At 40.6% G+C, this 13,245-nt stretch overlaps 1 protein-coding gene across 3 annotated transcripts in view; it reads right to left on the bottom strand.

Moving 5' to 3' along the window:
* The window catches only part of ERICH6 (glutamate rich 6), a 44,975-nt gene that overhangs the window by 12,199 nt on the left and 19,531 nt on the right, over positions 1–13,245 (bottom strand). For 2 of the 3 annotated variants that reach the window (XM_021934745.2, XM_017955791.3), the window contains exons 7-11: positions 9,843–9,941; positions 8,487–8,644; positions 8,182–8,252; positions 6,081–6,226; positions 2,087–2,172 (exon numbers count right to left, since the gene is read on the bottom strand). In XM_021934745.2, coding sequence (XP_021790437.1) covers positions 2,087–2,172; positions 6,081–6,226; positions 8,182–8,252; positions 8,487–8,644; positions 9,843–9,941 — 560 coding nt within the window. The remainder of the gene's footprint in view (positions 1–2,086; positions 2,173–6,080; positions 6,227–8,181; positions 8,253–8,486; positions 8,645–9,842; positions 9,942–13,245) is intronic. The other variant, XM_021934746.2, reaches the window with a different exon arrangement.

Here is a 13,245-nt window from a genome sequence, read left to right as displayed (position 1 = left end):
TTATAGGCATGGGTCACCATGCCCAGCCTCAACCCCTAGGTATATAATTCAAGAAAGTAAGTGGTGACTATGCCACAAAGTATGCACAAAGCTGTTTATTTAGCTGTTGTGTATAATAGCAAAAATTGTGAAACCACCTTTGTTCAGTAATAGCGGATAGGTTAAATGAATTATAGTACATCTATATAATAAAGTACTATGTGGTTATAAAATGGTATTGCTACCTGTTTTTTGGGGGAAAACGGTGTTGTATCTTTATATTTATTGCATTATCATATATTTATAACATTATTGTATAATTTCATTATGTAAAGGAGTCAGAAAATATGAATAAACAGTTAAAGAATCAATTTATATATATACATGCTCATAGATAGAGAAAATATTTTTAAAAACCCCATGGGCCAGGTGTGGTGGCTCACGCCTGTAATCCCAGCACTTTTGGAGGCCGAGGCGAGCAGATCACCTGAAGTCAAGAGTTCAAGACCAGCCTGGGGAACATAGTGAAACCCTGTCTCTACTAAAAATATAAAAGTTAGCTGGGCATGGCAGCATGTGCCTGTAATCCCAGCTACTCAGAAGGCTGAGGCAGGAAAATTGCTTGAACCTAGGAGGTGAAGGTTGCAGTGAGCCAAGATCCCACTACTGCACTATAGCCTGGGTGAGACTATGTCTCAAAAAACACACAAACAAAAACCACATATTTTTATGTTTATTCATTTATTTTTCTCTCTTTGTTTTTTTTTTTTTTAACTGCTCTTTGCAGAGCAGAGCTACCCTATAGGAAGTGCATTCAGAATAGCCAAAAAAAAAAAAAAAAAGGAAAAAACAAAAACCATTTATTTTAAAATGCTGGCTAGACACAGTGGCTCACACCTGCAATCCCAGCCATTTAGGAGACTGAGGCGGGAGGACTGCTTGCACCCAGGAGTTCAAGACCAGCCTGGGCAACATAGAGAGATCCCCATCTCTACCAAAAATTAAAAAAATTAGCCAGGTGTAGTGGTGCATGTCTGCGGTCGCAGCTACTTAGGATGCTGAGGTGGGGGGACTGCTTGAGCCCAGGAGGTTGAGGTTGCAGAGGGTCATAATTGTATCACTGCACTCTAACCTGGGCCTTACAGTGAGACCCTGTCTTAAAAAAACAATAGTAATAAAATGCTATCAGCTTTTCTCTAGGTGGTAGAATTTGAGGGTAGTATTTCCCTTCCTTCCTTCCTTCCTTCCTTCCTTCCTTCCTTCCTTCCTTCCTCCCTTCCTTCCTTCTTTCCTCCCTCCCTCCCTCTCTCTTTCTCTTTCTCTCTCTTTCTCTCTTTCCTCTCTCTTTCTGTCTTTCTTTCTTGGTCTTGCTCTGTCATTTAGGCTGGAGTGCAGTGGCATGATCATGGCTCACTGCAGCCTTGACCTCCCGGGCTCAAGCAATCCTTTCCCCTCAGTCTCCTGAGTAGCCGGGACTTCAGGTGTATACCACCACATGTGGCTAATTTTCTTATTTTTTGTAGAGATGGGAACTCACTATGCTGCTTAGGCTGATTTCAAACTCCTGGGCTCAAGTAACCCTCCTGCCTCAGCCTCCCAAAGTGCTGGGATTATAAGCATAAGCCACCATGCTCAGCCAATATAGTTTCTTTATAGTTTCCTTTTATCTTTCTATTTATTTGTCTTTTTAATTAAAATTTCTATTTTTCAATTACGCTGGATCTTTATCTTTTTCTGTGTTTTTGTTTTTGTTTTTCTGAGACAGGGTCCCACTTTATTGCCCATGTTGGAGTGCAGTGGCACAATCTCAGTTCACTGCAGGCTCTACCTCCTGAGCCCAGGTAATCCTCCTACTTCAGTCTCCTGAGTAGCTGAGACTACAGGCATGTGCCACCACACTCAGCTAACATTTTGTGGAGACGGAGTTTTGCCATGTTGCCCAGGCTGGTCTCAACCTCCTGAGCTCGAGTGATCTGCCTGCCTCAGCCTCCCACAGTGCTGGCATTACAGGTGTGAGCCGCTGCGCCCGGCCATGAATTTCCTTCCTTTACCTTTCTCTTTTTTGAAGCAATAAAGCTAATAAAAATAACTTGTTGAAAGAGGATACAATATTTGTGTTGTCCCATCTGGAAATGAAGTTAGAAACTTGCTCCCATGTTTGTAATGCTTCTCCAAGAGCTCATTCCTGACAACCTGTACACCACAGAAAAGAAAAGACACTTAATTATTTTGGACATAAAGTCGCAAGTACGACAACAATGGACATCAGCTGGTTACCAGACAGTCATACAAACCATTTATTAATTTAAATTTTGGCCCTGCTTCAACAACAGGAGACAACCCTTAGCAATTATTAACAGATTGTCCCTAACCCTTGCAAGTATAACTTGATAAAAATCCTTCTGGTAGAAATCTGACATTACATATTGATTTTAATTTTTTTTAAAAATAAATGTTACTACAAGAACAAAAGCAGATAAAAACCAGCCCCTGCACAATGTGCAGTGCCACTGCTATCATAAATCAGATATTCATGTATGCATGAGTCTGTTTCTGGACTCTATTATGCATATGGATTTCCTTGTTTATCCTGCCCCAATACTATACTGCCTTAATTACTATATCTTGTAATAGATCTTAATAGCTGGTAGAACACATCCTCCTCTCCTCAGCCTCTTCTTCTTCAAGAGTGTTGTGGTTACTCTAGGTTCTTTATATTTCCACATACATTTTAGAATCAACTTGTCAAGACTTCCCTTCCCCCAATACACACACATAGGTAATCTTGTTAGAATCTGAGATTATATTGGATCTATAGATCACTCTGGAAAGAATGATCAAAGAGTGTCATCTCTAAAAAGGAAGAGGTAGGCTAGAATATCTCATTATGAATATGGTTTTCTTTATTTCTCCTTTTGCTTCTGTGAAATTTTGCTTCATATATTTTTGAGGCTGTGCTAATATGGACAATATATTTTGTAATGCTGTATCTTACTGGTGGATTGAAATTTTGTCAATTAAAAAGTGATCATCTTTATCTTTATCTTATAAAGTGATCCTCTTATCTTTACCTTACACTTTCTTTTTTTTTTTGAGACAGAGTCTTGCTCTGTTGCCCAGGCTGGTGTGCAGTGGTAAGATCTCGACTCACTGCAACCTCCACCTCCTGGGTTCAAGTGATTTTCCTGCCTCAGCCTCCTAAGTAGCTAGGATTACAGGAATGTGCCACCATGCCTGGCTAATCTTTGTATTTTTAGTAGAGATGGGGTTTCACCATGTTGGCCAGGCTAGTCTCAAACTCCCTACCTCAGGTGGTCTGCCTGCTTTGGTCTCCTAGAGAGCTGGGATTACAGGTGTGAGCCACTGCACCTGACCTATCTTACACTTTCTTGAAATACATTTTAACTGGGTATAGAATTCTAGATTGCCATTGTTTTCTTTCACCACACTGAAGACATTCCATTGTCTTTGAGCCTCTATTGTTGCTGTTGGGAGGTTATCTGCCAGTCTGTTTTCTTTTAAATGTAACCTGAACTTTTTTTCCTCTGTTACTTCTAAGAATTCTTTCTTTCCTTTTTTTTTTTTTTTTTTTTTGTTTTCGGTCTTTAGTTTTCTGCAGTTTCACTATAATATGTCTAGAATTTTTTTTTCTCATACTGCTTGAGATCACTGGGATTCTTAAACCTGTCAATGGGTCTCTTTTATCAGTTTTGAAAAATTATCATCCATTATCTTTAAAATATTAGCTTTGCCTGATTATCTTTTTTTCTCTGTTTCTGGGATTTTGAATAAATGCATGTTAGACTTCTCATTTTATTTTTGTACCATACACTCTGTCTTGTGTTTCTTGCCTTTTTTTTTAATCCTCATAATGAATTTTGATATTTTTTCTTTTCAACCTTTCTTCCTGGGCATTGGTTCTTTCTTTAGTGGAGTCTAACCTGCTTTCAGCTCTCATCTTTCAAGTTTTTAATTTTGATTGTTGTATTTTTCATTTCAGTTGTTGCAGTTTTCATTTTCATTTCAGTTCATTTTTTTCCATTTCAAATTTGCTACATCTATTTATAGTTTTCTCTTCCCTTCATATATCTTCAAGCTGATCTCTTATTTTCATGATCACAGTTAGACTTCCTCATTTTCCAAAGTCTTTTCAGGTCTCTTCTTATTGATTATTATTCCTCTGGATTTTTAGTTGTATTGTTAAGTTTTCTTGTGTTCTTGGTTATTTTTCACTGTATGCTGGTAACTGAACTTGAAAAATAATTTGTAGGTGTGATTTGAAGGTTGAATTAGTGACCTTCCTCCAAAGATAGTTTGGATTTACTTCTGCCAGGCACCTGGGTTTACTGACACCCCTTACATTCTTTTTGTTTGTTTGTTTTGAGATGGGTCTTGCTCTGTCACCCAGGCTGGAATGCATGATCATAGCTCACTGCTGTCTCAAACTCCTCAGCTCAGGTGATTCTCCTGCCTCAACCTCCCAAGTAGGTGGGCCTACAGGCATGTGCTGCCATGCCCAGCTAATTAATTAAAAAAAAAATTTTTTTTTTTTTTTTTTTGAGATGGAGTCCTGCTCCGTTGCCCAGGCTAGAGTGCAATGGTGCGATCTCGGCTCAGTGCAACCTCTGCCTCCCAGGTTTAAGCAATTCTCTGCTTCAGCCTCCCGAGTAGCTGGGATTACAGGTGCCCACCACCTTGCCCAGCTAATTTTTGTATTTTAGTAGAGATGAAGTTTCACCATGTTGCCCAGGCTGGTCTCGAACTCCTGAGCTCAGGCAGTCCACCCACCTTGGTCTCCCAAAGTGCTAGGATTACAGGCATGAGCCAACACACCCAGCCAAGAAAATTTTCTTAGAGATGGGATTTTGCTATGTTGCTCAGGCTAGTTTCAAACTCCTGGCCTCAAGTGATCCTCCCACCTTAGCCTCCTAAGTAGCTGGGATTACAGGTGCAAGCCAGTTTGCCTGGTTCACCCCTTAAATTCTATGTCTCCCAAGATAAACAAACCAGGTCTCAGTAATTTAATTCTGAGAAGTCTATTCTGAGGGACTATACTTACATAGAAATGTACTTACATACAAGGATATTTAAAGAAATGGCATTTATATAGCAAAATATTGTTATGAATCAGTATGTCCAAGAACAGAAAAATGGGTTAAACTACATGATAAGTTATATAGCTATTAAAATAATATTAATGTAAGCTATATATTATGAATTTTTTTTTTTTAGACAGGGTCTTGCTCTGTTACCCAGGCTGGAGTGCAGTGGCACAAACTTGGTTCACTGCAACCTCTGCCCCTAGGCTCAAGGGATCCTCCTGCCTCAGCCCCCCAAGTAGCTGGGACTACAGGTGCATGTCAACATGCACAGCTAATTTTTCTATATTTTGTAGAGATGGGGTTTTGTCTTGTTGTCCAGGCTGGTCTTGAACCTCTGGATTCCAGCAATCTGCCTGCTTTGGCTTCCCAAAGTGCTGGGATTAAAGGTGTGAGCCAATGTACCTGGTCTTGGAAAATTTGTTTTTATAATTAAGTTAAAAAAGAGATATAAGTATGTTAACAAAAACCCATGCAAGGAAAACCATCTAGAACAGTGCTAATATAACTTTTGATTACAAGAAAAATGTTCTGTATCATCACTGCAGTACAGTAGCCACTAGTTACATGTAGCTACCTAAGACTTGTGGAATGGCTAGTGTGACTGAGAAATTACATTTTTAATTTAATTTAATTTAAATCTAAATAGCCAAATGTAGTATTGCTACCATATTGGGCAGTGCAAGTCTAGAAAATATTGAAATATTAATGTTTTGGGAGAAGTGATTGAGACTTTTGGTAATTTTCTTCCCTTCCTTTTAATTTTCTAAGGGTTCCAAATGTTCTCTAATATGCAACTCTTACATTTTAAAGTAAAAACGCTTTAACCCAAACATAAGACATTGTTATAAAGTCTAGTAGAAGTTAAAAGGCCAAGTCTGTACCAATTCTTTTTGACAACTAGTTAAATGCATCATGTAGCCAAGCTTCATGAAAGATTATATAATTTTAGGTTAAACTGTTTTTTTTAAATACCAAGTAAAAAAATTACAAGTTCATTACCTTTCCACATGCTATCCGAGAATCACAACAAATGATGGACATGTTACTGTTTCTCAGTTGAAAATCAAATACAATGTCATCAATTGTCTGTTTTTCTGGAATATCCACAGAAAGTTGATAAGAAATTGTTTTTAAGCGCTTTGAATCTAGTGGGAAAAGAATCACATAGAAATACATATATGTTTTAAATTTTCTAAAGCCTCTTTTCTAAAATGAAATTTCAAACTCCAATATAAATACACTGATTCATAAGAAATTTTTATATTCAAATTTTTCATCATCTTTAAAAATTTTATTATTCCCCTTTGTCAAAAAATGAGAACATTCCTTCGTTAAAAGAAGAAAAATGAGACCGAGTGCAGTGGCTCACGCCTGTAATCCCAGAACTTTGGGAGGTTGAGGCGGGTGGATTACTTGAGGTCAGGAGTTTGAGACCAGTCTGGCCAACATGGTGAAACCCCATCTCTACTAAAAATACATACATTAACCAGGTGTGGTGGCGTGTGCCTGTAATCCCAGCTGCTTGTGAGGCTGAGGCAGGAAAATTGCTTGAACCGGGAGGCAGAGGTTGCAGTGAGCCAAGATCGTGCCACTGCACTCCAGCCTGGGTGACAGAGCGAGACTCTGTCTCAAACAAAACAAAAGAAAACAAAACAAAACCAGAAAGAAATTTAAAAAATGACAATTTTCATTAAGTGGAACTTTCTGGCCTTAGTTCTAGTAGAACTGACACTCTAACAGTTGGCTATCAGGAAACTTTATATGAGGGATTTAGTTACAAAAATAAATAAAAATGTATCCTCTCTAAGTATCTTTTTTTTTTTTTGGCCGTTCAACTTTTATTTTTATTCATTTTTATTTTATTATTTTAATAGGTTTTTGGGAACAGGTGGTGTTTGGTTACATGAATAAGTTCTTTAGTGGCGATTTCTGAGATTTAGGTGCACTTACCACCTGAGCACTGATGTGAAGTCTTTTAACCCTCACACCCTCCCACCTTTTCCCCCTGAATCCCTAAAGTCCACTGTATCATTCTTATGCCTTTGTGTCCTCATAGCTTAGCTCCCATCTAAGTATCTTTTCAGTAGCTCTAGGTGGTAGAGGAGGAGCCTGATGCCCAGAAAGATTAAGTCATTTGCCCCGAATCAGAGAGCCTGTAAGGAGAAAAGCAAGGAAATAAATCCAGGACTTCTGATTCTAAACGCAGTGTTTCTTCAACTGTACCAGAACTACAGTGATACTAGCGAGCCGACTTCTACAACAACTAATATATGAAGAAAATAAGCCAACTGTTTTTTTTTTTGAGACAGGAGTTTCGCTCTTGTTGCCCAGGCTGGAGTGCAATGGCACAATCCCAGCTCACTGTAACCTCCGTCTCGCAGGTTCAAGTGATTCTCCTGCCTCAGTCTCCTGAGTAGCTGGGATTGCAGGCGCCTGCCACCATGCCAGCTAACTTTTGTATTTTTAGTAGAGATGGGGGTTTCACTATGTTGGTTGGCGAGGCCAGTCTCGAACTCCTGACCTCAGGCGATCCACCTGCCTCGGTCTCCCAAAGTGCTGGGATTACAGGCGTGAGCCACCGCGCCCAGCCAAGTTGACTTATTTTTGACAGATTTTCCATACCCAAGCTTGAAAACAAAATGGAAAGTATGCTTAATAAAATATGAGACAATGAACTTGAAAGCTCTTTGTAGTTATCTGTAAAATGCTCTATAGGTGTTGCTAATTTATTTCAATGAATAATAACAATGAGATGAAGACTGAAAATTCCAAAAACCAGATGGCTGGAAACACTAGCTTTTCTGAGCCATTTTGATGGATGCAGGCTATATTGTACTTAGAAACAAAAAATTTTCAATACTACTACTTATTATTATTTTTTATAGAGACGGGATCTCACTATTTTACCCAGACTGGTCTCGAACTTCTGGGCTCAAGTGATTCTCCCACTTTGGCTTCCCAAAGTGTTGGTATTACAGGTGTGCGTCACTGCACCTGGCCAATACTATTTTTAAAATACATCCATTTCATCTTTTGGTTAAACATCTGAGCTTTCTGATGTTGTACAGCAGGTCTATAAGATCAGCACTGATGAACTCACCATCTTCAGAGAAATGAGTCTGTTCCCTTGATATTATTGCAAAATGTCTGGCCATTCGTTGCTCCTGTTTCCTACAAAATCACAAAACATCAGGCGTAAATCTGAAATGTGGTTGAAGCTTAAAACAGTCTACTACAAAATTCAGCTGCTTAAATGCCATCCTTGTCTGTTTGATCTGTTATTACTTGTGAATCTAGGAAATACATCTTCAAAATTATATATCTTGAAAAACTGAGGTTCATTTACAAAAAAAGCTCCGATTTAGTTGGCCTGTATGAGTTTCGGTATCAAAGGCTCAATGTTACCTTTGCAGGGCTTTTTCTTTTGCCTTGAGTCTGTCGACCTCACTGTAATGGGCTGCATGAGGGTCAATAGCAATTAATTCAGCTTTAGGGGATTTGATTTTTATTTGTTCCTCATAGATATAATCAATCAGATTTTGGAAAGCAATACAGCAGGAGGCCTGGAAAACAAAGAAGTTACTTTCATCTCATCAGTCCTAGATGAAGATGATTAGAGGGGATAAAAATGACTAACAAGGTTTGGATAACAATCTATCATAAGTTTTTATTCTGGTAACAGCTTTATTAAGATATAACTCACATACCATACAATTCACTCATTTAAAAAGTACAATTCATTTGTTTTAGTATATTCATAAAGTTGTACAATCATCATCACAATCAATTTTAGAATCTGAAACCTGTCCTCACTAACAGTCACTTCCTCTCCTTTCTTCTTCACAGCCTCTGGCAACCACTAATTTACATTCTGTCTCTCTAAATTTTCCTGTTCTGTATAGTTTATAAAATGGAACCATACAACATGTGGCACTCTTTATGTCTAGCTTCTTTCACTTAGCATAATGTTTTCAGGGTTTGTCCATATGGTAACATGTTTCAGTACTTCATATGTCTTTTTATGGTTGAATAATATTTCATGGTATGGATATACCACATTTTATTCATCCATTGATGGACAGTCGGGGTGTTTCTATATTTTGGTTATTATGAATCATGCCGCTGTGAACATTTTTGTACAAGTTTTTGTGTGGACATATGTTGTCATTTTCTTGGATATAAACCTAGGAATAGAACTGATGGCATATGGTTACCGTATGTTGAACCTTTCAAGGAACTACTGGACTGTTTTCCAAAGTGATGCACCATTTTATATTCCCCCTCAGCAGTATATGTGGCTTCTAATTCCTCTATATCTTTATCAACACTTGTTGTTATCTGTCTTTTAAATTATACCCATCCTAGTGGGTGTGAAGTGGTATCCCATTGTGCTTGTGATTTGCATTTCCCTGACAGCTAACACAAAACTCTTTTTTTTTGGAGAGGAGTCTTACTCTGTTGCCCAGCCTGGAGTGCAGTGGTGTGACCTCAGCTCGCCGCAGCCTCCCAAGTAGCTGGGACTACAGGTGAATGCTGCTATACCCAGCTAATTTTTTGTATTTTAGTAGAGATAGGGTTTCACCGTGTTGCCCAGTGTGGTCTCGACCTCCTGAGCTCAGGCAATCCAACCACCTCGGCCTTCCAAAGTAAGCTCGGCCTAACTCTTTTAAAAATGGTAATGCGGGGGAAAGATGCAAGAGAAAATACTACATATGTTTAAAGATAATACTATTTCCACAGTAAACCTGCCTTAGAACTTACATGCCCCTTTGATTCAGAGCAAACATCCACATTAGAAAAAAATGCTCTTAGATCGCTTCCACAAAATTCACATTTGGGTGATGTCTCCTCCTCTTCATCCTTCAGAGAGAGAGGAAAAAATTAAAGAAGTCCCTACAAAGAGGCCCAGAGGCTCTGAGAGCAGCAGGAGCACAACCCTGGGCACGGTCAGTGAATGCAACAGCAGTGGTGATGAGACGTGCCAGGATGTGATGTCACTTCCATTTAAGGGCTGGTGAGGCTTGAGGAGCCTGAGGTGGTGTTTTGCAGGTCTTTGTCTGGTTCAATTCCCCAGAGCACAGCTGAGCCTATTAGGAAGTGTGTGGTCTTCGGGATGCCTCCCTCGTATAAGAAGAAAGTTGCAGAAATGAATTCACTGTGGATACCAGGGTCTCTTGTTGGGGAGGGGAATGTGTATTATATACCTAGATGCAAGAGACAAGGATAACACACACTGGATTTTATGCAAATGGTCTAAGGTATTTGAACATCGTTAACTCTTTCAAGAAGTGGCAAGTAAGAAAAAACCTTGACATTACTGTGTAGTTCAACATGCACAATGACCAACTTTCTAAAATAAATGAGAATCCCTTCTCCAGGGGAGCCTAGGTGGGAGCTCTGAATTTTGTGTGTATTGTGAAGGTAATTCAGGACAGGGAGGAGGAGGGGAGGCAAAACAAGGGAGAGATTGGGAGTTAGGGGCTCAGCTGACCCAATGTGGAGCTGATACACTGTGGCATGTCAATGACCTGAGGTCATGTCTGTGACTGCACAGGCTCCTGAGCAGGTAAGCAGCCAAGCCTCAGTACAGGCCTCCAGGAAGAGACCTAGATCATGACTTGCAGACTATTAACACCACCAGGGCACCTGTATATGGCATGGAAACCATTCTCTGAGACTGGCAAAAATGCCTAATATAGGGCTAAAAAGTGACTAAGGTGGCCAGTGCAGCCAGGGATTCACTACCCCAGAGTAAGGTCCAACATATTTAGGCCACTGAAACTCCCCAATAGTAAGTACTGCACATTGCTAAAAGCAGAATGCTTGGAGAGGGAAGTCTTGCTCTAAAGAGATGATGGAGGAAAATCTAGGATAGCTATCAAATGATGGAGTAGGGGAGAAAGAGAGCTGGGCAATACCAAGCCATTCACAACCTGCTCCATACAAGGACTTGGTAGTGAACCCCTCAGTCCGTTGTCCTTTCGCCCTCAGCTTGGGGTGAAGCAAGGTGGAGATACTTCAAAAGACCACGAGGCAGGCTGGGCACAGTGGCTCACACCTGTAATCCCAGCACTTTGGGAGGCCGAGGCAGGCCGATCACCTGAGGTCAGGAATTTGAGACCAGCTTGACCACCATGGTAAACCCTGTCTCTGCTAAAAATTCAAAAATTAGCCAGGCATGGTGGTGTGTGTCTGTAGTCCCAGGTACTAGGGAGGCTGAGGTGAGAGGATTGCTTGAACCCCGGAGGCAGAGGTTGCAGCGAGCTGAGATCACGTCACTGCACTCCAGCACTCCAGCTTGGGTGACAGAGTGAGATTCCATCTCAAAACAAAAACAAAAACAAAAAGACCATGAGGGGAGTTGGGATCTTCACCTGAAGAGGGTGTGCTAGAGAGAAGAGCTGGGCAAGCCAGCTGCTGCTACCCCTGCACTAGATTGGCATCAACACTACACCTGAAAGACCTGCTGAGGAGCAGGAGGAGCCAGCCTCGTCCAAGCGCCAACCTCGTCCAAGTTTAGAGACATCTTGGGGGAGAAGCCGCAAGGCCTTTCCCATGGTAAGACCCATCTCTGGGTGTTGTGGGAGGAGAGTATAACCTCAGAGACATCCCTAGATACAAGCCTTTGTGGTGCAGAAAAAGGAAGGTGCTACATTTAAATAAAGAATCTCAGGGCCGGGAGTGATGGCTCATGCCTGTAATCCCAGAATTTTGGGAGGCAAAGATAGGGATATTGCTTGAGCCCAGGAGTTCAGCTCACCCCGGGCAATATAGTGAGACCACATCTTTTAAATAAATAAATAAAAAGAAAAAAGAATTTCAGCCTGAAGAGTCTGTTGAGTGACCATAAAGTGACCTGGGTAAATATAAAGAGTAAATGTTTATAGATATTATATTACATGATATACTTAATGTTTCCCCTCACTAGATTGCATAGCTCAATGTGCTGTACAAAATAGCAATGAACACCACCTCAGCGCATCCATACGGCATTTCCACTAATCTCTACACGTGCATCCATGATGTGTTGCCTTGCATGATTCGTGCCCCTTATTGTTAATGAAAAAAACCTGCACCTTTACTATGCCCAAGAAGAAGTCATCAAGGGTTCTCAGATCTGGGGAGTGAGCAGTTCTCTCCACATGGCCATGGCATCCAATCCAGGTTTGGAAACAACCATTCCACCAGTCAGTCCCTCACCCCTCTAGCGGCAGTGTGGTGCTGCACCATCTTATTGGAATTACTTGAGGTAACCTTTCTCTTGCCCTTCAAGTACAGGAATTAACTGGTCCCTTCACATGACCAAATATGGCAAATATTCACCCATGTTTCCAGGCTTTGTTCTTTTTCTTTTTTTTCTTCTTTTTTTTTTAAAATAATAAGCCTGGGAAACATAGTGAGACCCATCTCTGCAAAATATTTAAAAAATTAGCGAGGCATAGTGGTGCACACCTGTGGTTCCAGCTACCTGGGACACGGAGGTGAGAGGATTGCTCGAGCCTGGGAGGTTGAGACTATAGTGAACCACAATTGTGCCACTTACACTGTAGCCTGGGTGACACAGCAAGACATTGTCTCGAAAAATAATAATGAAATAATAATAATTTTTTTTTTTTTTAAAGAGAGGGTCTCTCTCTGTCACCCAGGCTGTTCTCAAGTGATCTGTTTCAGCCTCCCAAAGTGCTGGGATTACAGGTGTGAGCCACTGCGTCTGGCCTGTTTCCAAGCTTTGCGGCCACTCTCACGGGTTGAATTGTGTATCCCAAAAAGATACATTGAAGTCCTAACTCCTGCTACCTGTGAATATGACCTTATTGAGAAATAGTCTGTGCAAATGTAATCAAGTTAAGATGAGGTCATTAGAGTGGGCCCAAATCCAATTGGACTTGGTGTCCTTAGAAAAGGGAGACATTTGGACCCAGACACACAGAGAGGATGCTGTGACAACTGAGGCAGAGATTGGAGTGATGCAGCTGCAAGCCAAGGAATGCCAAAACTGCTGCCACAACCACAAGCTAGGAAGAGGGAAGGTAAGATTTGCCCCTATATGTTGGCCCTGCCAAAACACTGATTTCGAACTTCTAGCCTCCATAACTACAAGACAGTAAGTTTCTGTTGTTTTAAGCCACCCAGTTTGTGGTACTAGTTATAGCAGTCCTAGGCA

This window comes from Papio anubis, chromosome 2, assembly GCF_008728515.1.
Source record: "Papio anubis isolate 15944 chromosome 2, Panubis1.0, whole genome shotgun sequence".
Taxonomy (NCBI): Eukaryota; Metazoa; Chordata; class Mammalia; order Primates; family Cercopithecidae; genus Papio; species Papio anubis.
This window is presented reverse-complemented; position numbering and strand designations above follow the sequence as displayed.